This window comes from Oncorhynchus keta, chromosome 17 (assembly GCF_023373465.1).
Source record: "Oncorhynchus keta strain PuntledgeMale-10-30-2019 chromosome 17, Oket_V2, whole genome shotgun sequence".
In the NCBI taxonomy this organism is placed as follows: domain Eukaryota; kingdom Metazoa; phylum Chordata; class Actinopteri; order Salmoniformes; family Salmonidae; genus Oncorhynchus; species Oncorhynchus keta.
Genome location: NC_068437.1, coordinates 21,059,341 through 21,085,422, shown reverse-complemented (window position 1 = coordinate 21,085,422; position 26,082 = coordinate 21,059,341). Strand labels below are relative to the sequence as shown.

General features: G+C 43.7%; 4 protein-coding genes across 5 annotated transcripts in view; 1 reads left to right on the top strand and 3 right to left on the bottom strand.

Annotated features, from left to right (window-relative positions):
* Window positions 1–195: 195 nt before the first annotated feature.
* On the bottom strand, window positions 196–7,116 carry LOC118396625 (U3 small nucleolar RNA-associated protein 4 homolog). Of its 2 annotated transcripts, XM_035790929.2 has the most exons (18): window positions 6,968–7,116; window positions 6,435–6,603; window positions 6,043–6,231; window positions 5,845–5,929; window positions 5,368–5,457; window positions 5,013–5,224; window positions 4,656–4,830; window positions 4,456–4,547; window positions 4,270–4,366; window positions 4,055–4,119; window positions 3,313–3,435; window positions 1,921–2,077; window positions 1,681–1,787; window positions 1,468–1,563; window positions 1,273–1,294; window positions 1,109–1,239; window positions 807–917; window positions 196–515 (listed from the first exon to the last, which is right to left on the bottom strand). In XM_035790929.2, the coding sequence occupies exons 2-18, from the start codon at window positions 6,591–6,593 to the stop codon at window positions 399–401; spliced, it is 2,028 nt and encodes a 675-aa protein (XP_035646822.1). In that variant the 5' UTR covers window positions 6,594–6,603; window positions 6,968–7,116; the 3' UTR covers window positions 196–398. The 2 variants fall into 2 exon arrangements, with proteins under 2 accessions (XP_035646822.1, XP_035646821.1); XM_035790928.2 differs by having other exon boundaries at window positions 1,109–1,294.
* On the top strand, window positions 7,091–9,148 carry LOC118396627 (chromosome transmission fidelity protein 8 homolog). The gene is made up of 3 exons (XM_035790931.2): window positions 7,091–7,313; window positions 8,040–8,157; window positions 8,260–9,148. The coding sequence occupies exons 1-3, from the start codon at window positions 7,288–7,290 to the stop codon at window positions 8,491–8,493; spliced, it is 378 nt and encodes a 125-aa protein (XP_035646824.1). The 5' UTR covers window positions 7,091–7,287; the 3' UTR covers window positions 8,494–9,148.
* A 1,075-nt stretch (window positions 9,149–10,223) lies between these two features.
* On the bottom strand, window positions 10,224–20,788 carry has3 (hyaluronan synthase 3). The gene is made up of 4 exons (XM_052465688.1): window positions 20,537–20,788; window positions 13,686–14,336; window positions 12,759–12,860; window positions 10,224–12,636 (listed from the first exon to the last, which is right to left on the bottom strand). Exons 2-4 carry the CDS (start codon window positions 14,334–14,336, stop codon window positions 11,707–11,709), a joined length of 1,683 nt encoding a protein of 560 aa, XP_052321648.1. The 5' UTR covers window positions 20,537–20,788; the 3' UTR covers window positions 10,224–11,706.
* A 3,054-nt stretch (window positions 20,789–23,842) lies between these two features.
* The window catches only part of tango6 (transport and golgi organization 6 homolog (Drosophila)), a 33,958-nt gene continuing 31,718 nt past the window's right edge, over window positions 23,843–26,082 (bottom strand). The window contains exon 18 of the mRNA XM_035790926.2: window positions 23,843–24,516. Coding sequence (XP_035646819.1) covers window positions 24,340–24,516 — 177 coding nt within the window. The 3' untranslated portion in view covers window positions 23,843–24,339. The remainder of the gene's footprint in view (window positions 24,517–26,082) is intronic.

Here is a 26,082-nt window from a genome sequence, read left to right as displayed (position 1 = left end):
CCTAAATAAACTTGGTTTGAGGCATGGTCTGCTATTCACATTATTGTACAGACCTAAATAAACTTGGTTTGAGGCATGGTCTGCTATTCACATTATTGTACAGACCTAAATAGTGCGAAACGTTACACTAAAATCTAACCATTAACGCTAACCTTAGGTGACTACCTTGGGGTGGATGACAAAACGGTATGTACATTACAGTAAATATTTCATTTATTAACATATCAAACAGTCTTTACAAAGCATGGCTCAGGGGTGAAGACACAGGCTGTGTTTCCATTCCCTCCTCTGCTCCCTGAAATGGCATTCTTTTTAAATCCAATGAATGTATGTCCACCTCAGGGAGGTTAGAGAATTGAAGTGCAGCCACAGACAAACATAAAAACACACGGCCATGTTTATGTTGCAAACTTTTTCTGTCGGACTGGAGCAGGCAGCTGAGATGTGATGGCCAGGAGAGGGCGCTCCACCACCACCAGAGACTGGTCATCCAACAGGCTCACACACAGCAGGTCCTACACAGGACATATCATAGGAACAGACCCATGAATAAAACATACTGATTTGACCTGTTATATTTACAGAATTTAAATAATATATAATATATAATATATGCATTTAGAGATTTAAACAGTCATGTGTGCATACATTCTACGTATATCGAACCCACTACCCTGGCGTTACAAGCGCCATGCTCTACCAACTGAGCTACAGAAGGACCACTGTATATAGGGTATATCCAACAGAATCCTGATATTGTCCCAGTTTGGGGTTGGTTTCTACCTGGCCAAAAAGAGGAGACTGACCTGGAAGGTTTTGCATATTTTGAAAGCATGGAGGTGACTGGGCCTCTCCTGCTCTGATAGGCTCCTGAGGGTCATCTGATTGTAAAACTGGGTCTTCTGATCAGGGAGGGGCTGAGGGGGAAAAGGGGACAGCGTTAACCTCACAGGCCACTTACAGCAGGTGTATTTCTAAATGATACATTCAGTATGATCCATACTAGGCCACTAAAACCAATAAGGCCATTATGACAAGGACATTGATGAATAAACACTTGAAAGAAAAACAAAAAGGAGGATGCCTTTGGGAAATGCAGGTTTCTTACCAGACTTTGGTCGATTATGCAGAACATGTGCATGTCGTGCAGGACAACTTGATTTGGGTTTTTCGGGTTGAAGGTCACGTGGGTGACGGGTGTGTCCCGGTCCAACCACACGTTGTGGAGCCCCTGCTTCTGCAGCTTTCGGCTCCAGTTTGTGTACTGCTTCTCCACTATAGAGTACTCAAATAACTACAGACATGCACCACAGAACAGTCAGCATATCTACACGTGAACTAAATCCTAAACTTACAAGGGAAATGACAACAATTTCAACAAGATCAAGCCTGTAAAAGGTATAATTGAGAGATACTAATATCTACAACTGCAGTGGCAGCAATGTGAGGGGATGGCATGGTGTTTACCTGTTGGTCAGCGTGCACCACTGTCATGTTGTTGGTGGTGGGGTGGATCCCCATGGCACTGGGACAGGAACCATAAACAGGTACCATACAATGGAGCTGGAACACAAGAACAGGGCCATGAGTGGCTGTCATTGGTAGAAGATTATACAACTTTTACAATGTTACTTGTAGTCTAACAAGCAGCTGTAGAGCTTGGCTGGAAAACCCACTCACCTTTAGTTTCTGTAGATTGTAGACGTGGATCTCACAGTCACTATTTGCGGCCGCCAGCCACTTCCCATCTACACTGGTAGTCATTAGGTGAATGGGCTGCCTGGACCCTGGAGAAGGAAACGTCAGAGTGAGACCATGCTGCCACAATCAGAGTTTAGAATCGGAATTATACAAAATAAAGCTATGGTTTTCCAGTGAAGAACAACCAAACTGAGGTGACATATTGGAGGATCCACTGACCTGACTTGGGCTTGAGGGTGTGCACATACTTGCACTCAGACTGGGTAAGAGCAATAACGAGGACCGATGATTGGCTGGAGGCAGCAAACATCTTGGAGGAGTCTGAGGAGAAGCAGAGCTGGTGTGCAGAGCGTAGAGCTTTTGGGAGTTTGGATACCTGGGAGGGAAGACAAGTGAGGTAGTTCAAATATATTCTAAAAATAAAATATTGCTGAACCTACACTATATATACACACAAAGGTATGCGGACACCCCTTCAAATCAGTGGATTCGACTACTTCAGCCACACCCGTTGCTGACAGGTGTATAAAATCGAGCACACAGCCATACAATCGCCAGAGACAAACATGGCAGTAGAATGGCCTTACTGAAGAGCCCAGTGACTTTCAACGTGGCACCGTCATAGGATGCCAAGTCAGTTTGTTAAATTTCTGTCCTAGAGCTGTCCCGGTCAACTGTAAGTACTGTTATTGTGAAGTGGAAATGTGTAAAAATGTGTATGTCAGTTGCAACACTCACTACAGAATTCTAAACCGCCTTTGGAAGTAACTTCAGCACAAGAACTGTGTCAATAGATTATCATAGCCAAGCAGCCGCACACACTCCTAAGATCACCATGCGCAATGCCAAGCGTCGGCTGGAGTGGTGTAAAACTGTGGAAACGCATTCTCTGGAGTGATGAACCATAGCTCCCCATCTGGCAGTCCAACGGACGAATCTCAGGAGAACGCTACCTGCCCGAATGCATAGTGCCAACTGTAGAGTTTAGTCGAGGAGGAATAATGGTCTAACTGTTTTTTGTTTTAATTGTTCAGACTAGGACCATTAGTTCCAATGAAGGGAAATCTTAATGCTACAGCATAGAATGACATTCCAGACAATTCTGTGCTTCCAACTTCATGTCAACAGTTTGAGGTAGGCCCTTTCCTGTTTCACCATGGCAATGCCACCATGAACAAAGTGAGGTCCATAAAGAAATAGTTTTTCGAAATCGGGGTGGAAGAACTGACCCCAACCCCGTTGAAAACCCCTGGGATGAATTAATAATGGCATAGAAATAATGGCTGGTCCATTTGAATGATTGCAAATTTCACCGTCCCTGGGAAAACTGAACACAATCCATGATCAGATTCCACAAGCTCAAATGACAATCAACAAGAACAAGATCTTATGAATTAGTCAAACAATGAGAAATCAATCCTGGAATATTGACTTAGTTGACTTTAGATCACAATCGGGGAAATCAGTTCATAACCAGAGATCAAATAGTAGAAGAAATATCTCAATATTTGAAAACATTTTGTTGTCATTGCCACTACTGCCAGAGCGACACGCATGATACAGTAGAGGCGAGGAAGGTTGACTTTATCCACACTCAGGATTTGGTAATACCTTGGTAATACTGATGTTATTATTGTCCGTCTGCAGCCTGTAGATACGCACGCAGGACACGGTGGAATAAGCTAGCCATCCTCCACAGGAGGACAGGGCACTGCAGCAAATATGATCTTCACCCTGGGGGCAAAGGTCACAACAATACTACAGTTAAACAGCATTTCTTTAACATTATAAACTCAGCAAAAAGGTCATAGTTATGAAAAGTTAGGACACTAAAGAGGCTCTTCGCTGGCCATGGCAGAACACTGACATTCCTGTCTTGCAGGAAATCACGCACAGAACGAGCAGTATGGCTGGTGGCCACACCAGATGCTAACTGTTACTTTTGATTTTGACCCCACCCCCTTTGTTGAGGGACACATTATTAAATGTACGTTAGTCACATGGCTGTGGAACTGGTTCAGTTTGTCTCAGTTGTTGAATCTTATGTTCATACAAATATTTGGTTTGATTTGGTGGAAAAATTACTTAAAATAGTATTTTAGTGACTTCAAACTCTGTTCCGGGTCAAATTTCCCCAGAGCATAAGGGAAAACGTTGATTTAGTTACATTTTCTGTATCTTAATAGCCTTGTCAGAGGACGTTTATTTTTTTTGCTGAGTTTATAAACTCAAGAATATGCCACTCAGATTCACTGTATACTGTGCTCAGATAAGCTAAGAGGAAAGGCTAGAGGGTCGGGTGATCTTAGATGGTTCTACTGATCAAGTTGATATGCAGGAGCCACGTAGCTACCTTTCTCTTCAGAAGGAGGAGTTTCTCCGGCTTCCTCTTCAGAGGCAAGCGGTCTCCTGGCTTCCCTGAAAGGAAGACAGATGAGTTGTCAAATACTGCACACAACAACTATACCTACTAGACAAGTGTGATGACCACTGCCTTTTGTTTGAAAGAGTCAACGATATTGACTGTATTTCTCCCATCTTCCTAGACAGTGTGTGTGTGGTTCTCACCATGTCCATCACTATCTCCTAGTCTCCACAGCTCCAGCTGACCAGGGAACTGGAAGAGCAGTAGTCCTGCCTTCTTCGCACAGGATACTAGATTCCGCTGGGGAAAAAACAACAATAAAACAGGATCGAACCCCGCCTTAAGGCAATTCTATAATAATGAATAATTTCTGCCATTTCTGTACTCACGTGGGGAAAGTGGATCTTCCGAAGTCCTGAAGCGTGTGACTTCTCATCAAACTTCTCCAAGAGGGGTCTCACTACAAGGTGGGTATCCATGCCTGAGAAAATAATGTATCCAGAATGAGTCTTTATGCAGTCAATATAAAGCAAGATTTATTGTACTACAGTAGCATTTCATCTTCCCCCATTTGAGCAGTAGTACTGACCTCCAGAGACGATGGCAGTCTCGATCTCAGCCAGGGCTCTGACATCATGCGTGTGGTTCTTGAAGGTCCTGGTTCTGACCCACTCCTTGTCCTGCTGCTGATGCAGAGTAGGAGCAATGAACTGGAACTGGATCACAGTGCCTTCTGACGTCCCTGCCACCACACTGCTCTCGTCCTGTCAATCACACACAGCCAAGTCAGGAAGGAAGCTCCATTCTAGTGAAACAAACAAATACATGCCTTCAGACATGTCACCCTGCTCTCTCCCCTCTGAATAAAAATAGAGTGCGCCAATCCGGAAGGAGAGATAAGATGTTTGTTAACGTCAGGTGTCCATCACAGAGAATATCCTCTCACCTTAGAGACAGACAGTGCCAGCACATCCCACTTGGTCACCAGGTGTGTTTTGACAAGAGCGCCGGTGTGTCCGTCCCAGACTTGGACCTTCCCAGCAGAGTCCCCGCTGACGACAGTATGGTCTGACAGGAAGGCCACGCTCCAGACTACTGTCTCCCGACTCTTAGAGCCTCCAAAGCCCCGGTCCACCAGGAGCCTCTGTACAGCATGACCTGAGACAACAAACACTAGGCGTCAGGATCAAACTACAAGTAGCTACATGGACACCACAACCTCACTGGCCAATTGGAACAAGTATGAATTCAACACTACTTTTCGAATGTAAATGGATTATTCAAAGCAGATCATAGCTCACCAGTTGGAACATCAAAGACACGGATCATGTCCATCATGCCAGCAGCGATGTGTGTGCCAGAGGGGTGCCAGGAGAGGGATATGATGCGACCTGAAAGACAGGATTAGAATGTTTAACAGGGCTGCACTCCAACAAGAGGTTTAGTTCTCAACACCCATGGGCAATGTCCCTAATCCCATTGATAGTGTGAGTGAGGATGCCCATATTTTACCTTTATTTAACTAGGCAAGTCAGTTAAGAACAAATTCTTATTTTCAATGGCGGCCTAGGAACAGTGGGTTAACTGCCTGTTCAGGGGCAGAGCGACAGATGTGTACCTTGTCAGCTCGGGGGTTTGAACTTGCAACCTTCCGGTTGCTAGTCCACCGCTCCAACCACTAGGCTACCTTGCCGCCCCTTATATAGCATAAGAAAGGCTGCAATCTATGGAAGGAACACATTTTTTGACAATTAAATCAGAAGGACCGTTTCTCTTACCTTTCTGTCTGTCCAGATTGCGCTCAAACTGTATGTGCTCTTCAAGTACTTCAAACAACTTCACTGTCCCATCTTCACATCCAATCTAACAGGTGAAAAACGCACATTTACATAGTTTTAATAGCTAAATAAATACACATACAGCAGGCATACTTGGAATATTTCTGAAAATACATTGATTCTAGAGGGGTAACTGACCGCTAATTGTGTCCTTTGAGTATTGCTGATTATGGTCCAAATGGGGCCCCCATACGCCTCCAGGGAGTACTTGGGTCTTAGGTTTTCCAGGTCAAATTCTGCGATCTCTCCATTCAGGCCAGCACTGAAAAGGCGTCCTCCAACCCAACACAGAGACTCGATGGATCGGGAGTCTTTCCCTGGGATAACCTGCAGATCCAAAACCAGTGTTAATGGCAAGTTAGCAACCACACTGAGGCAATTTCTGTCAACAATGTCAATCAACAATGTCGACCAACAAAGGCCAAACGAGAGAGGTTCGAAGTTTTTAAAATGTGCTAGAATGTAATGGCCAAACAAAATGTTTCTTTACATTCTGAACATGCCATAAAATAATTAAGTAAGCTACTAACTTTTTCCTGGAAATAGTGGTCAGTGAAGTTGAAAATCTCGACACTCCCATCCATTCGTGCAAGGGCTAGTCTCTCTGTGTGGGCATTGAATGCCATGGCTCTGATCGCTGTGGGCATGTAGTCGAAAAACCGAACCCGGTGCACTTTGAACTCCCCCATTGTTGCGTATCTAAGAAAACAGATACATGTTAAAAATTAAAAAGAGGATGAATAGTTTTGCATGGAAAACAGTAATGTTAGCTAACATTGATGGACTTAGTTACAATAACTAGTTAGCGGATAAACGATCATCATGTTAAATATATAATTTGAAATGTAAGCCGCAACAAGATCAATCAACTACAAAACTAGCCTACTTGGATAAAGATAGCTAACTAAAGTTAGCTTGCTAGCTCACAATTTGGCCGGTTAGCTAGCTACGCTCACTGTAACGTTCCACTGAAAGACAAGAACATGCCTATCAACAAATAATTACATTATTGGCAAGTACCGATATATATTGAACATAAAAAGAGTAAAACAAATACGCTTACTTGTATCACCCCCTTCTTTAGTATTTTCTTCACTTTCACCATACGTTCGTTGCTAAGAGTTTCAAACGTTACAGCAAACACCACGTTGGACACCTTTGAACCGGAAACCCTAGATGTGAGTGACGCAACTGTGCGCCGGAAGAAGGTGGTACATGTTGCTGGCGGGAAAACCATGAAAACAATCAGGATTTGTCAAAGATAGAATAAGCGTTAACGCATCATTATATGTACCTAACAATGTCTAGTTAAGTGCCTATGTTGCATCTCTCTTCTTCTCCTCACCCCCTCTGTGTTTTAGTTATATTTCTTCGAGCAGTACGATGGTTCAAATAATCATAAATTCAAGGTAAGACTTGTCAATCATCTGAATTCTTATTACACGGCTTCTGTCTTGTCTCGTCGCTGTATAAAACATTGGTTCAGAGTAGTGTACCTTACCTAGCTATGTATTTAATTTCATAAGATGTTAATGAACAGAGTTAGATCTGTCAGCAGTATACCACCCTGCATCCCACTGCTGGCTTTCTTCTGGAGCTAAGCAGGGTTGGTCCTGGTCTGTCTCTGTATGGGAGACCAGATGCTGCTGGGAGTGGTGTTGGAGGCACACTTTCCTCTGGTTTGAAAAATATCCCAATGCCTCAGGGCAGTGATTCGAGACATTGCCCTGTGTTGGGTGCTGTCTTTCAGATGGGAGGTTAAACAGGTGTTCTGACTCTCTGTGGTCACTAAAGATCCCATGGCACTTATTGTAAGAGTAGGGGTGTTAATCCTGGTGTTCTGGCTAAATTCCCAGTCTGGCCTTCATACCATCATGGCCACCTAATCATCCCCTGTTTACAATTGGCTCATTCACACCCCTCCTCTCCCCAGTAACTATTCCCCAGGTTGTTGCTGTAAATGAGAATGTGTTCTCAGTCAAATTAAAATGGTAAAATAAGGGTTAAAAAAATAAAACAGTCAATCAGTCTGTTGTAGTGTGTTAAAGATGAATTTATGTTTAGTGACTGCTTGATGTCTAGTTATGTAATTGGTGAGTACGTCTGTTTCTACTCCCCTATCCATCCCTGTCCAGTGTGGATGGGGCTGGTCCTGCTGAGTGGCTTCTGGTTGAACTCCAGGGGGAGATGGTGTCCAGGCAGAACTCTGGACTGGCTGGGAACCTGATGGGAGATCTGCTCTACACCAAAGAGGTACAGGACAACATGGCACTATAATATAGTGTTAGTACACTCTTCTCTCACCTCTTTCCACTCTGAGATGTTGTTTGTCTTCACCTGTATCCCCTCCCCCAGGGTGTGCCTGTGCTCATCGTGGGACACCACATCCTCTATGGAAAGGTGGTCAAACTGGAGAAGCCCTTCGCTGTCCTGATGAAACACTCTGGCCTCCCGCAGGGGGATGAGGTTCCCATGGAAACCAACCATCAGAACCCCACCACCTACTCTGTCGCCGCCCTCATCAAGAAGAAGCTAATCTTCAAGACTCGCCCAAAGCCCATCATCACTAATGTGCCCAAGAAAGTGTAGTAAAGTACTTGGTCGTATGCATTAGGGCTCACTGTCGAAAACCCCTTTTTACTGAAAAATTTGACATGTTCAGATTGTCCCTCTTTGTTTCAGTGTTCCGTTTTGTGCCTAATGACCCTGGTCACCTCTGTGGGAGGAAAGTACATGCTGTTCTCTTAATGACATCAAATCCACAAGTATGGAGCACACAGTGCAAGACTGTATTTGGGACACACTCCTCTGGCTTGAGGTTATCGACCACTGGAACTAGACTGTGTACATATTTGTTTAGATATGTAAGTGGTTATGCTCCTCGAATTTGCTGTATGCGGTGGTGTATTAGTAAAATCAAGATATTTCAATCATTTTTGCATTTTTATGACATGATTTAATGTGTTGATATGCCATTTGTACTGTGTTTATTTTCGGATGGGAAAGAAATCAGTATAACAGTGGAATGAGCATGTTTTTATTCAGATACAAAAACATACAGTTTTTCAACCGCTGTACAAGTGTAAAAAATAAATGTTCTGATTGAAATGTAAATACAAAACCTTTTTCCAAAAACATGTATTTTATACTGTATTTAAATATGTTCATAATGAAATACATGGGTGGTTACAATACTTTATTTTCAGCTATTCTATACCAATAAAACTATATGTGTTATGTTGTGTATCAATAGCCATATGCTGTTGTTTGATTCTGAGAGGTTTTTTAAATATATTTTTTTACCCTGCTACTGTTAGAAATGTTATCTGTTGGTTAATTACTTCTACATGACAGTTATACCTACCTGTTCTAAATCTACATATCATCCCTAAATGGTAATATAAAATAAGTCTTATCTCTCATCCATGTAACTTCACAAATACCAGTGAAGCAATGTTGAGCTCTAGAGACCAAACCACACTGAATTCACTGACCATAGCTACATCATACTATAAACATGATGTAAACAGCTGTTTCATGAAATGTCAGAACTCCATAATTCCTTTTAAATATAAGCCTGTTCTTCACCCCATCATTCTTAATGCATCTTCAAAATATCTTTGTAAATGTTCAATACAGAAAATATATTACCTTGCAATATTCTTTGAAACATTGCCTTTTGTAAACATTGAATGATGTATGAGCTCAACAGTCGTTCTGCGGCATTGAGAGAATGCCTAGAACATTCTGGTATCGATTTTAAGTCACGTTAAGACTTATTGAATAGTTCTATAATTATATTCAAACAAGTTCTATTATAAGAGTGTTTTTCCATGTAAGATATGCCTACAAAATATGGGTGGACATCTACTGTCACTCAGCGTTATGAGACCCATTGATTTATTGTCAAACGTGAGTGGTCGGAAACTGTCACAGCTCAAGGGTCTGAGTGTACATCAGAGGCAGGAAGTATCGAGGAAATCAAAATGGCATGAAAGACAATATTGTAGACTGAGCAGATGTTCAGCCTGATAGATACGCTACTATAACAAATATTGTATATGATATCTACACACCATACAACATCAATAACAGTCCTCTCTATTTTATTTATGCCTCTAATTTCTTAATGTAATCCCAATATCTATACCACTTTGAGTCTTATTACACAGTCACATTACATACACCCTTGAAAGTAGAGGGAAACATTATTCCTGTGGCTAATGTTGAGGTTGCAGTTTTGAGCCCCAACAACAGCAAACTCTGATTTACAGCCAAGACAACACTGCAAATGCATATGGATGGCCGACCTACCAAGTTTGTACTTTAATATCTACTCAGACTGTGTGGTCATGGAAATATACTGTACCGTCAAATTGACCTACTGTGCCAGAGGCTGAACAACCCTGTAAACAAGTGTTGTTTCTTGTGTCTTGTTTGCACTTTCAAGTTATGCAATTCTCACTGAATAAAATAATATTGACACAACTTAAAAAGCACAAGAGTGGAAATTTCCACGACAGTATCTCCATTCTCCAACAACAAAAACATACAGTATCTCCATTCTCCAACAACAAAAACATACAGTATCTCCATTCTCCAACAACAAAAACACACAGTATCTCCATTCTCCAACAACAAAAACATACAGTATCTCCATTCTCCAACAACAAAAACATACAGTATCTCCATTCTCCAACAACAAAAACACACAGTATCTCCATTCTCCAACAACAAAAACATACAGTATCTCCATTCTCCAACAACAAAAACATACAGTATCTCCATTCTCCAACAACAAAAACATACAGTATCTCCATTCTCCAACAACAAAAACATACAGTATCTCCATTCTCCAACAACAAAAACACACAGTATCTCCATTCTCCAACAACAAAAACATACAGTATCTCCATTCTCCAACAACAAAAACATGTCAACTTAGACATGGTACCTACACTAATACCAATGGCCTTGTTAAAAGGGGATCATGGTTTTCTATTTTCTTATTCTGGATTTAACAACTAATAACAGCAATGTGGAGTTAGTACTTGCATTATACTAATGGTCAGGCATGCGGTCAAAAAACAAGTGGTCTTTGGTCATAGCAGTTTACATGATGGAATGAATGGTAAATTGGTAAATTATATCCTGTACTGAGCATTGATACTCTATGTAATGTGTATACAATGTGGCACTCATACAATAAAATGCCCACACAAAATTAATTGACTCATTTAATTGGATTTAAATATCCTTGCAGGCATTGGAAGATTGGACTATTACCATATGAGCTAAACTTTTATCTTGGGCACTGTTCAACAGCACCAAAAATGTATTTATGGGTTATGTATACATGTTGGATTGTCTTTAAATTACTGTATTAAATAAATACAACTGTAGATCATTGTGTCACCTGATTGAGGCAAAGAGGGCCCTCTGTACATGTGTCTTACTGTCTCTATGTTCAGTCATTCAACTCAGGCTGGAGACATATCAACACTGCTTCATACTGACACATATACTTGTTTTGATAAGCCCAAACCCCCAGGCCTGTGTCATAGCTCTTACAATCTCTTGTAAACGGGTTGTATGATAATGTGCTTTATATCTATGGAAAGCACCATGCCCTTGTAACTCATGACCACTGGTAGAGCACTCTACAACACATTCATACCACATATGTCCCTTAGAACCAGAGGTTTAGCACCACGGAGACAGAATGGCATGAGAGGGGTGGGGCCAAAAACTGGCTCAGCTGTTCCAGCAGCACCATTGAAACACTGATCATTGATTCATGTCTTATGCCTCTGCATACGGCAGGTGGTATTGCTCCTCCCTCTTGTTGCAGCGTTTGGCTACTATAGCCAGGTAAAGAACCAGCAGGATGACCCAGTAGCAGGCGTACAGGATGGCCCCAGCGATGAGCAGGGCTTTCTCTGTCTCACTGAAGGGCTCCTGGGTCTCACAGTAGATGGTGTAGGCAACCCCACCCAGCAGCACAACCCCCCACACTGTGACAGGCACAGCCCCAATGAAGTTCACCACAATCTTCCTCCGTCCTGATGTGCCCCAGCCAGCCTTGTTGATAGTGAGCAGGGCAAAGATTTTGGCTGGCAGCAGGCTGGACATGTAGAGGAGGGAGTAGAGAGACATGAAGATCATGACCAGACTGCCCCTCAGGAAGCAGGCGTAGGTAGCCTTCACCATGCCAACCAGCTGCACTGTCAACAGGAAGAGAAGGATGTTCCACAGGCGCCCGCGGTAGAACAGGTGGATCACTGTGGCAACCAGGAAGAAGGGGAAGAAGCCTGTCACCACAGACTCGTAGGTCATCCAGAGGCTGTGCTTGTGGAACCAGAGGGCGTTGTACAGCCACTCCCTGAAGTAGGACTTGCTCCAGCGGGTCTGTTGGTTGAGCCAGCGGAGGTAGCGCGTTGGCGTTTCAGTCTGGCACTGGGAGCGAGCGGTGAACTTGGTCTTGTAGCCGAAGCTGAGCACACGGTTGGTGAGGTGGCGGTCGTCACCGAAACTGCACTTGCTGCCCAGGAAGGTCTGGTGATACCAGGGCTCCAGGAACTGCTGCAGCAGGGAGTTACGGTACATGCCCAGGGGACCACTGATACACTGCACACAGCCAAAGTAGGACTGGCAGGCCCGCTCCACGTTGAAGGCCATCCAGTAACGCACACTGCTCAGGAAGGAGAGCCACGAGTCATACTTATTCAGGATCTGAAGGGAAACAATAAGAGGACAGGAGAAACTGTTGCAGATGATTGATTCAGTGTACTATTATAGGAAGGAAGACAATAACACCATTGTGAAGGGTCTTCTTGGAGAAAGAAGTCTCTCACCTGAACATCTCCACCTACTCCCCCCACCTTTGCATCCTCTTCTAGAATCTTCAGCATCTCTATGGTGCACGCTGGGTCCAGAACTGTGTCTGAGTCACACACCTGCAATGGCACACACATGGGGGCCTTATTTCTACCCTTATAATATAACTGACATGAAGCCAAGTTTGTGGTAATGTGTATTGGTTTAGACAGTGGATTAAACTGATTTGCTTATCCATCACACAATAGGCCATTGATCTTACTATTGACGTTACGATAGCTGTTGGGATCATACAGTATGTTTACAATACACACTGGTCTACATTAACAAACGAGTGATTAACTGTCTATTGATGATTGAGAAATACTCAAGACGGCAGCCTAGGGCCACAGCAGGTGTTTTAGTTCCATTATGTTTCATCAGATGCCACTCAAGTTACCTGAGACAATTTAGAGACTACTGACAGCACACAGGTGTTCCAGAAGCACACAGGTGAGGGTCAGCTGAACAACTGAACTTCGACCCTGACAATGCAGTAATGCACTGTGTATGGCTCAATGTGCATCTTTGTTTTTATAAGAATCCACAAGCCCAGGAGCAACACAGAAATATCAGTCCGTTGCTATAATATGTAATAAAAGGGTGTGTGTGTGTGTGTGTGTGTGTGTGTGTGTGTGTGTGTGTGTGTGTGTGTGTGTGTGTGTGTGTGTGTGTGTGTGTGTGTGTGTGTGTGTGTGTGTGTGTGTGTGTGTGTGTGTGTGTGTGTGTGTGTGTGTGTGTGTACGTGTTCGCAGATTTGTGATATTGTTCTCTAATCGAAGAGCATCAAAACAAGGCCTTGTGACAATGTCTGTGGAGACTCAGAATGAGGTTAGATGACCTATTTCTATCAAGCAGGACAGATGACACACTGATGCAAAATTCAACCACTGAGAGAGACTTACCTGCATATAGTCCACAGAGTCTCCCAAGGCTTTGAAAGCTGTGTACATCACCTCTCTCTTCCCTCCCCACTCCTGCATGATACAGGAGTAGCGACAGTTCCTCACCAGCCTGGCCACACGTGCAGCCTCCTCCGCATGCAGGGACGCTGCTCTGGCCCCCCCTCCGCCCACCCCTCCACCCCCGCCCCCGTCACTGTGGTAGTTCCCCTTCCACACCACACTGCCGGCCTGTTCCGCTCCACCCATCACCTCCTGGAAGATGTCCATCATGTAGCCGTCCTCCGGCCTGTTCCCGTCCACCACCAGCACCACCTTCAGGCCGGGGAAAGAGATGCGGCGCACGCTGCGGAGGCACTTCCTCAGGTAGTCTGGGTCCTCCTGGTAGGCAGCGATGCACAGGGCCACAGAGCGCCGCAGGTGCTGGGGCTGGGCGGGGCTGCGCATGTGTCTGTGCTCCAGGAAGGCAAACAGGCTCTGGAGGAAGAGGTGCAGAGATAGGATGGCTCCGTACAGGCCGAAAGACAGGTGGTGCTGCTCTGTGTGGATGAACTGGTAGCCAGTCACGTAAGCCAGCAGGATCCCAAAAAGGACCACAGCGGCAAAGAGGGTGGTCGTCACGATATGCAGCACAGTCCTACAGCGAGAGGGCATCTGGAGGGAACAAGAGAGGGAATGGATTCATGATTCCAGAAAGAACTGATGGACGAAAGACAGAGCTCATCCACTGGGCACAGACGTTCAACGTCTAGTTTTTATTTACATTTGGTTGAGTTGTCAACTAACGTGAATTCAATGTGAAAGAAAAAACTGAGTTAGACATCTGCTGTTGCCCCCCCAGGTTAATTACTTTAATTAAAGACCAGGCACGGCTTGGAAGGTACTCGGGAGTGGCCAGAATGGAGAACAATCCCCCCTTTCATTGATGAAATTACCTCCCTGTGCCCCCTGCTTCGGTTCTGCTGGAGAAAGACGGCCTTCATTCACAGACCTCATATCATAACATCCACTTGTAGGGAAAGCATTGGCAGAAATGGAATTCATAAAGTGAATTTACATCATGGTCCTCAGGCAGTTTACCACTCATCTTTTCTATACAACCTGCATTCAATGTAATAATACTCTGTACGCTACTTGTAGGCATTGTCAATATTGTACACCACCAGGATAAGTAATACACTACCTGAACAGAATTTCCATAATATTCCGTTATTCCGTTAATATTCCACCATGCCTGATATTGCATCTAGAATTGCTTATGTGAAAGTGAGTGCAGATGTGTCCACTGACAACACATATACAGTAACTATTCCCCTCTAAGGGCCAGTCTATGATCTGGGGACCATGGGGGACAATAAGAGGGCGAGGCAGCCAGCACGCCATTAATGCCCCCTGGGCATACAGGAGATGACAGGCAGGCAGACAGACTAATTAGAGGGCCACATTCACTTTTGTGGGGGGCTGTTAGCAAGCAGGATTAGAGAAGAATGGACTGAAAATCAAACTCTATGGACTGAAAATCATGTTTCAGGTAGAAAGATGGACTTCCAAGTTGGGCTGCACGGCCGATTAATAAAACAATGAATAAATGAAACAAAGAGTAGTTACTGTTTTTATGCCATCTTGAAAATGTAGATTAGTTGAGTAGTGTCACTGATCACTGATGCAGAACTCCATAGAATTCCAGCCTTTGCAGTGGCACATTACCCAATATACTATAACATACTGTACTCTTTACTCACAGGAGCAATTAGGGTTAACCTTTACTGCAGTGGGCTAAGTAATATATGCCATTTAGCAGACGCTTTTATCCAAAGCGACTTACAGTCATGTGTGCATACATTCTACGTATGGGTGGTCCCGGGGATCGAACCCACTACCCTGGCGTTACAAGCGCCATGCTCTACCAACTGAGCTACAGAAGGACCAGAAGGTCAAGGTCATAGAGTGATTCTTGGTAGTCCTAAACAGATCTACTTTGAAACACACCTCACACACATGGTTATAAGCAACAACAACAAAATAACACCTCTGTACCATGTCAGATATGGAGTTGAAATGTATTACATTTTGGGTTTGCATCCCAATATTACACTTTATGTACAGTGTCAGTCAAAAGTTTGGACACACCTTATCATTCAAGGGTTTTTCTTAATTTTTTGTATTCTTTTCTACATTGTAGAATAATAGTGAAGACAGCGAAACTATGAAATAACAAATATATGGAATGATGTTGTAACCAAAAAAGTATTAAACAAATCAAAATATATTTTATATTTGAGATTCTTCAAAGTAACCACCCTTTGCCTTGATGACAGCTTTGCACACTTTTGGCATTCTCTCAACCAGCTTCATGAGGAATGGTTTTCCAACGGTCTTGAAGGAGTTCCCACATATGTTGAGCACTTGTTGGCTGCTTTTCTTTCACTCTGCGGTCCAACTCATCCCAAACAATCTCAATTGGTTTGAGGTCAGGTGATTGTGGAAGCCAGGTTATCTGATGCAGCACTCCATCCTTCTCCTTTGTCAAATAGCCCTTACACAGCCTGGAGGTGTGTTGGGTCATTGTCCTGTTGAAAAACAAATGATAGTCCAACTAAACGCAAACCAGATGGGATGGTGTATCGCTGCAGAATGTTGTGGTAGCCATGTTGGTTAAGTGTGCCTTGAATTCTAAATAATTCACCAACAGTGTCACCAGCAAATCACCCCCACACCATCACTCCTCCTCCATGCTCCACGGTAGGAACCACACATGCAGAGATCATCCGTTCACCTACTTTGTGTCTCACAAAGACACGGCGGTTGGAACCAGAAATCGCAAATTTGGACTCATCAGACCAAAGGACAGATTTCCACCGGTCTAATGTCCATTGCTCGTGTTTCTTCGTCCAAGCAAGTCTCTTCTTATTATTGGTGTCCTTTAGTAGTGGTTTCTTTGCAGCAATTCGACCATGAAGGCCTGATTCACAGTCTCCTCTGAAAAGTTGTGTCTGTTACTTGAACTCTGTTAAGTATTTATTTGGGCTGCAATCTGAGGTGCAGTTAACTCTAATGAACTTATCCTCTGCAGCAGAGGTAACTCTAGGTCTTCCTTACCTGTGGCGGTCCTCATGAGAGTTTCATCATTGCGCTTGATAGTTTTTAGGTCTGCACTTAAACAAACTTTCAAAGTTCTTGAGATTTTCCACATTGACTGACCTTCATGTAATGTAATGTAATGATGGACTGTCACTTCTCTTTGCTTATTTGAGCTGGTCTTGCCATAATATGGACTTGGTCTTTTACAAAATAGGGCTATCTAATGTATACCACCCCTAACTTGTCGCAATTGCTCAAACGCATTAAGAAGGAGAGAACAAGGCACACCTGTTAATTGAAAGGCATTCCAGGTGACTACCTCATGAAGCTGGTTGAGAGAATGCCAAGAGTGTGCAAAGCTGTCATCAAGGCAAAGGGTGGCTTCTTTGAAGAATCTCAAATATAAAATATATTTTGATTTGTTGAAAACTTTTTTGCTTACTACGTGATTCCATATGTGTTATTTCATAGTTTTGATGTCTTCACTATTATTCTACAATGTAGAAAATAGCAAAAATAAAGAAAAACCCTGAAATGAGTCGGTGTGTCCAAACTTTTGACTGGTACCGTACATAACAGAAAACTGAAATAAAACGAAACCATTTGACATAGAAACACTGGATTTTTCAGAGGGTTTAATTATGAATTTATTTGATTAATTATGAATAACATTCCATGTGAGGCCACTAGAGAGCGATTTGGTCATTCTACTATGGCCTATGTGCCTTGTTCAAGAGCACATTAACAGATTTTTCACCTAGTCTGAATAGGGGTTCAAACCAGCATCCTTTTGGTTACTGACCCAATGCTCTTAACTGCTAGGCTACCTGCCACTAGGTAACCTGCCACCCTGTTTAAAGTTTGATTTGATTTAGTCCTATTAATTAACTTAGATTTTTGGTTGGAGACGTGAATCTAACATACTGTACCAATTATTAATTTGTAGACAAACTGGAATTCAGTGGCACAGACGGAATTATCCAAGGATACATCTCCTTCAAATGATGATATTTGGTTGCATTGACAACCAAACACAATTCAAAATCACTTTTGCAGTAGAGTAAATATTAACTTGTCGACCAGTTAACAAAAAATATGTTGGATTCAGGTGGAACTATCCAAGCAGTAGATACATCTCCATTGTCAACCAAACACAATTCAATGTTACTCTGTAATACAATAAATAGCCTACAGTTAAGTCTATCTTACAAACTAACATAAAACTATTTATTCAACTTTAAAATGATTAATAAATCCTCGCCACATTTGGAGGTTGTTCTGACAATAAATGTGTTACGTAATCATAGAAAGCGTGCATGTTCAAATGCATGTAGGTCTCTGGAAATCTTCACAATTGCTATAACAATCTGCGTAGAATCTCAAACGACATTGATCACTTGCACAATGTACTTAAATAATCTAAACTGCAATTCAAGTCATTTAGTTGTGCTAGTATATGAAGCACAGTGGTAACACATTAAGTTGTTGTTTTAACAAAATATCTAACATTGTATTCCCATTTGAACTTTGTTGTGCTTTTAATTGGTTGAAAGCGCAGTGATATCGCATTCAACTGACAACTAAACCAAAAATCTGACAGATTTTCCATTGGAATTAGTGTTTTTAGGTGCTTGAAAGCATACAGTACTGATAACACATTGGGAATTCAACAAACTTTTGACTATCTTTGTGAGTGGATGAAAATAGTTTGTAATCTCATTGATCAAAGTATCAACCAAATATTACCCAATTATTGACATGGTGTGCCCAGTGGGACCCTTCTACTACAATGCACTTTCAAGCACTGAGTATAATTCTACATTTCGACAACAGAGTTGAGGGAATACCTGAACAATATGGTTAAGTCCTTAGAGTAGTCAGTGGTCAAAGGCAAGTACTCACTGTGGTGGTAATGGTGACAGCTGGAGAAGCAGGATTTCAGTTCATGATCAAGGCTTTTTCTGTCTCTGCTACCTAAACATACATCTCCTGGAGTATCTCCTGGAGTATCTCCTCTATCTTGGATGTCCCATTCAAATGAAGAATCTGCTGTGTAATCCAGTGGCTCTAGAGTGAGCTGCAGTTCAGCATTCACAGAGGAGAGCCAAGCATGGGCACAGGTAGCTATTCCCAGGTGAGTCCCAGGTCCCAGGTAGGTATTTGCAGGTGTAATGTGCCCCTCCAACAGAATGAATGGATTGTATTCTCAGGTGTGATGGCAGGCTGGTGCAGACTGAATGAGCATTTGGGCTGTGGGACAGGAGACATCTACAGAGGCTAGTGAAGAAGGGTAGGAGGGAGGAGAGGAGGGAGGGATGACAGCAAGCAAAGGAGGGGGAGTGGATGACCATGTGAAGGGAGAGATGGATGGGGGAAGTGAGTGGAGTCTCTTGATTGCTGGGTTTCAACTTGACTCTTCATCAATATACTCTATCAATACTGTAACTCCCACAGCCTTGCTTTCATGAGTCATGGTTCATCCAATCAGATACAAGCCTGTGAATCAAAGCCCTGGAGTTTTCTCTGAGAAACCCAGAGATCTTTCTGCTTTCCATGCACAGGAGACTCAGCTTCTTGCAGTATGTATTTAGTAATATTGTCACCATGACTCAGAATATAATAATATATCATCTTCAGTTAGGCCAATGTATAACAATGCACATCTATTCCCCACTAGAGGGCTCTCTTTAAATCTCACAACACATTTACAATGACTGAGGCACTTTCAAGGAGTACACAAAAAGCAGAGACTATATGGCAAAAATACTCATGTAAAATACATTGATCTCTTTTCTTAAATTATTGAATAAAAAGTCATCTTTCATGTTCCCCCATACAAAGAGACATGTGGTTGCAGAGAGTTTTGGTAAAGCAGCTTAAGCACCTCTGTGGCAGACTGAGCTGAGGTGGTTGGTAACTGGGCCAGTTAGTCAAATAGAAACCACTGAGAAACCAGCACCGCTTCCCATAAGGCCTGATGGCAAATCCCAACAGGGCCTTTTCAAATGGCCACCAGACCCCAGTTTGGAGTCAACCAGTGATGCCATGGAAAGTCAAACAATCAACGTTTTCCTTGGAACAGAAGTCAAACAGAAGTCTGAGGCGTTGCTGTCGTTTCTTTCTAACGTTCCGCCAGCCTCAGGGAACCAACCAATGTGCTCAAACAAAATACATAATTCTGTACCCTACACTTTCAAAACACTAAACTGACACAAGCCGACACGCACACACACACACACACACACACACACACACACACACACACACACACACACACACACACACACACACACACACACACACACACACACACACACACACACACACACACACACACACACACACACACACACACACACACACACAAAGAGACATTCATCTCCTCATAAACAGAATGTGACTCATTCTTTACCCCATGACATACTCCCTCTATTTCTAATACTTACATACAATTAAACATACATATATTCTGAGATGGTAATGTTTGTTTCAAACCAAATGTTACTTTCTACCTTTCGTCTGACATCCTTTTTTGGCCATCAGCACAGTGAACAAGTACATTTGCTATACACAAGGCTCTCTCTAAATTTTTATTTTATTTTTATTTTTACACAGAGGTTTCACAAACGTACCACTCTTTCTTTCTTTCTTTCTTTCTTTCTTTCTTTCTTTCTTTCTTTCTTTCTTTCTTTCTTTCTTTCTTTCTTTCTTTCTTTCTTTCTTTCTTTCTTTCTTTCACACATAGTAACATAAAACATAGTATTGTCCCATACCTTCCTGATCCAGTGGACCGCTCAGGCTCTGTCTCCCCCACTGGAGTCACCCCTGCAGCTCCGTCAGGCCGCCTGTGTGTCCGTCAGTCCCCCCCCTGCTCCCGGTCTGCCCCACTCCACCACACTCTGCAGCACAGCACACTACTTGTTCTGCTTCCCACTCACACTACATCTTTATTCCAGCTCGCTTATTTCGGGAGTCCTTCATCCAAAAATACAGCTCTACCTCACCCTCAGCCTCCTTCTCCCTCACTTCCCCTGTCCCACCTCCCCCTGCCCCTCCTCCTCTCCCTCTCCTCTATCTACCTGGACAGTCTCAGGGCATGAAGGCCCTCAGATCCCAGTCTCACCCAACAGCTGAGAGTGTTAGGCAGAGATAAGTGTACAAGAGGATAGCAGATGAGCTGATCCCATCCCTGATCCTGGTTGGATCTCACCCATCCGGTCTTGAGTCCATGTCTGCTCGGTGGTCTTTCCCATGGGCAAGAGGTCGGGCCAAAATGTGGTAGAGGTTGGAGGTCTGATACTAGGTCTCCGTAGCCTCCTGCTTGCCTGTCCTTCAGTCACCCTCTCTGTTTCGATCTCGCTTCCCTGCTGCAGTGGAAGCTCCACTCTGCATCCCTTTGCAGCACAGCCCAAATCCCTGCTCCGCTCTCCTCTGTCACACTGTCCCGGCTCGGTGCATAGCTGCCCAGACTGATGCTGCTTTTCCTCCTCTCACCTTCAAGACCCCTCTACCCTCTCACTAGCTCCCCCTCCCTGTCCGAGCTCACTGCAGTGTAGCCAGCCTCCAACAAGACTCGGGACTGTTCAGGCAGACCCCCTCTCCCCTCCTCCACACTGCCTGGCTCAAAGCATCCTTTATGGGCTTATTTATTTACCCACCCCTCCTCTCCTGCGCCGGTGCTGCCGACAGCCTGCAGGTCTGACACAGGCTGATAGACTAAGGGAGAGAAACTGCAGGAAGCTCTGACACACACACTCAGTACATCCTGTAATCACATACACTACTCAAGTCATACCCTGAACACCAAGTTACCAATTATCTTATAACACATACTGTATACAACTGTGTCTGGTCCCACTTACTCTCTCACCCCATCTCCTGCTCAGAGGGCGTGGCAGTACTGTAATTAGTGTAAGAGCCATTTCATGGATAGCAATGGCATGGGGCCTGTGGGGTGGTACGCCACTTGGCTGGCTGTGTTTCAGGGTTACTGTCCTGCGGTGAGCTGAGGTGAATCAGAGCATAGCATCACACTATCAGAGCATCCCACTCACTGTGTGGATGTCCTTGGCAGTCAAGCTGAGACAATCCCTGGCAGGCTGGCACACACATCATTTCTGCATTTCTACGTCCGGCTGCACTAGTATGACTTACCTGAACCTCATGTTGCTTAAAAAGGTAAACTCAGCAAAAAAAGAAACGTCCCTTTTTCAGGACCCTATCTTTCAAAGATAATTCGTAAAAATCCAAATAACTTCACAGATCTTCATTGTAAAGGGTTTAAACACTGTTCCCCATGCTTGTTCAATGAACCATAAACAATTAATGAACATGCAACCTTGGAACAGTCGTTAAGACACTAACAGCTTACAGACGGTAGACAATTAAGGTCACAGTTATGAAAAGTTAGGACACTACAGAAGCCTTTCTGCTGACTCTGAAAAACTCAAAAAGAAAGATGCCCAAGGCCCCTGCTCATCTGCATGAACGTGCCTTAGGCATGCTGCAAGGAAGCATGAGGACTGCAGATGTGGCCAGGGCAATAAATTGCAATGTCCGTAATGTGAGACGCCAAAGACAGCGCTACAGAGAGACAGGACGGACAGCTGAACGTCCTCGCAGTGGCAGACCACGTGTAACAACACCTGCACAGGATCGGTACATCCGAACATCACACCTGCGGGACAGGTACAGGATGGCAACAACAACTGCCCGAGTTACACCAGGAACGCACAATCCCTCCATCAGTGCTGACTGTCCGCAATAGGCTGAGAGAGGCTGGATTGAGGGCTTGTTGGCCTGTTGTAAGGCAGGTCCTCACCAGACATCAAAGGTAACAACGTCGCCTATGGGCACAAACCCACCGTCACTGGACCAGACAGGACTGGCAAAAAGAGCTCTTCACTGACGAGTTGCGGTTTCGTCTCACTGGGGGTGATGGTCGGACTCGCGTTTGTCGTCGAAGGAATGAGCGTTACTCTGGAGCGGGATCGATTTGGAGGTGGAGGGTCCGTCATGGTCTGGGGCGGTGTCTCACAGCATCATCGGACTGAGCTTGTTGTCATTGCAGGCAATCTCAATGTTGTGCGTTACAGGGAAGACATCCTCCTCCCTCATGTGGTACCCTTCCTGCAGGCTCATCCTGGCATGACCCTCCAGCATGACAATGCCACCAGCCATACTGCTCGTTCTGTGCACGATTTCCTGCAAGACAGGAATGTCACTGTTCTGCCATGGCCAGCGAAGAGCCCGGATTTCAATTTCATTGAGCACCTCTGGGACCTGTTGGATCGGAGGGTGAGGGCTAGGGCCATTCCCCCCAGAAATGTCAGGCAACTTGCCTTGTGGAAGAGTGGGATAACATCCCACAGCAAGAATTGGCAAATCTGGTGCTGTCCAAGAGGAGATGCACTGCAGTACTTAATGCAGCTGGTGGCCACACCATACACTAACTGTTAATTTTGATTTTGACCCACCCTTGTTCAGGGACAGATTATTCCATTTGTTAGTCACATGTCTGTGGAACTTGTTCAGTTTATGTCTCAGTTGTTGAATCTTATGCTCATACAAATATTTACACAAATTTGCTGAAAATAAACACAAATTCATTACAGTATTAATGTAACATCCCTCTCTCCATAGAGAATGATAAGCTATTTGATTAAGTAACCATAACTGTATACTGTATACATGACATTTGATCTAAATAAATATATAAAAATATATCTTCATGGCATGTTTAGATCGAAAGTATTTTCAGTACAGTGCTCAATTCTATACACTTATAATGGCAAGGATCACATAACTAGCCAACTGCTTACAAGAATTGACCTTGTTTATGGTTATGAATACGGGACTACAGTGCAAGCAGGGTAAGCTCATTGCTGGAAGCTAAAAGTGCTGTGCTGGTGAATTCATGGTTAGTCCCTAGTGTCTCGGAATCCCTGCTCCTGAGCTACTTTCAGCTCCACTGGGCCATCTGCCTAGAACACAAACTACAACAGCCTGAGGTCACCGTAAAGAACAACGCTCAAACAAAGGAACATGCACTTGTTCATACAAAAAGAAACTCATATCCCTTTATTTTATTTCACTGTAATGGGATTTTATTCAGAGGCACACACACATTATCAGCTGATCATCATCACCTCTAATGTCAACCTGTAACCTCTGTTTATAAGATTCATAGGCACATACAGGTCTGGTTTCCAGAGAGGGAAAGTTTGGTGCCTCTGCAGAAGGCCTAGATCTGTCATTGTGATAAAATACCCTTCATTCCCTATGGTCACAATGATAGCATGACACAGACTGGCTTGGGGGACTCCATGTACTGCAAACACTGAGAAAATGACCAAGAGAGGTAACTCTCGTGTTTGTTGAGAAAGTCGTGTTTTACACACAGTTCAGCTATCATTCAATGCCTGCTCTTTCACCTTCAGCGGGAACTTGGACAAAAAGGTGAAATGTTGTGCCCAGTCTGAAACTATCCCCTAGTTCCTACTCCTGGATACTCCTAAAAAGTTATCGTAACACTGGTTAGTTGGTGTGTGTGCTGTTGGCTCATGTTCCTAAAATCTCATGGCAAAACCACTATCTTCTTCTCCAGCTTCTGTGCAGGGAAGATGAACCTCCTCATGACATCGTCAAGGTCCTCCAGAGCCAGCTGAGCATGGAGCACTGTGACATCATCAGTGTCTGAGCGCACCACCCACTTCAATGCCCGGTACAGGTCCAGCAGAACATCACTCAGGACCTGGGAGATTAAGAGAGACGAGAAAAGGTGAGAGAAAAATATGGAGGGAGAGAGATTAGAGGGATGTATACAGAACTGAATAAGAGAGTGATTTCACAGAGTCATAATGAGTGTGGTGTAGGTAGGTGATCAGTGTTCCTGGGAGCACAAGGTAGACGCAGGTCTTCAGCCATCAGCTGTTTCTTCTCAATCACCAGGTTTGAGTCATCAGGTTTAAGGTCATGTCTGTTCTACCTAACTGATATTTTCACATGGCCTCAGTGCTATTGCCACCACAACAGCTGCACACACAGCTACAGCAATTAACCAAATGACAGGACTGAGAAAGTTAACCAAGGGAAAAGTGTGTTGTGAAGACCAGTTACAGATTTGAGAAGTCATACGACCAAAAGACAGCTAACTAGATATTGGCTAGCCTAGTCGAGAACCAGGCATCTCTAAATCGGTAAGCCTGATCAAGTCAATCGCAGAAAGTAGTTCCAATGGGTTGGAAACCCGGTGTAAAATCAGTGTGTGTGTGTGTGGGGGGGGGTCCTTGACATTTAACATTCAGTCAAAATGTAGCGACTGGACCATTCGAGCTGTTTCAGCTAATACAACATTCTTCAGACTTCCAAAAGGAGTGGACAACGTGGTTTGGAGCTATGCTACGCAGGACTAGATATTGGTCAATACGAAGGAATCAAATGGTCAGTAATGCAAAGGTCGGACAAGCAGCCTAGATAGAATGGAGAGTGAATAACCCTATAAAACAAGGGGGTAAAGTTAACAGGTTCTTTGTCCAGACTGTACTGACCCTTAGCAACACATCAGTGTCCAGTCCTAAAGTTTGAGAGTTAGCTGTTCTTTGTATTCAGCGTTTGACTCTCTGGTTGGACAGAGAGTATGTCATACAAGATGAGCATGGACTTTCCCCAGATAACATGGTTGTTACAATGCAAGTCCAAAACAGGATGCTTTTACTAAGTCTCCTTCCTGTTCTTGGTGAGAATCTGCCAACAGTCTGTAATCACATTGTGGAGCATGGTGACACAAGATTAGAGGACCAATTGTTTCAAAGAACAGGCTCTGAACCGATTCTACTGTTGAACACACCTAATGTTTTCACACTTCTACTAGTGTTTTCAGTATGCCGGCCAGTGTAGAGCACCAGAGGTGATAATATGGACATTGTTTTCTTCCTTCCTTTGTTTTTGTTTTCTTCCTTCTACTAGCCTATATTGTTTTCAGGAATGCCCATATTTGATGTACACATTCTGAGGCCCTGGTACACAGGGATGTTGTCTACATGACATCTCTGAACTTTTGGCCTTTTGGGTCTACTGATACAATGAAACGAAGTGTGCACACACAAACATTTGAGAACCAACTATTGAGCGATCAAAATAACCAGTATTGCCTGTAATCCCTTGAGTCTTTTGCCCAAAGTTTTTGTGTACAGTCCCTCCTTCAATCAATTTAAGATATGGGACTCTCAAAATTCAGAAAGTGTCACAGCATTAACACACAATTTGAAGACTTTCCCAGACAACTCATCAACAGTGGCCAGTCCCATCACACATTGTG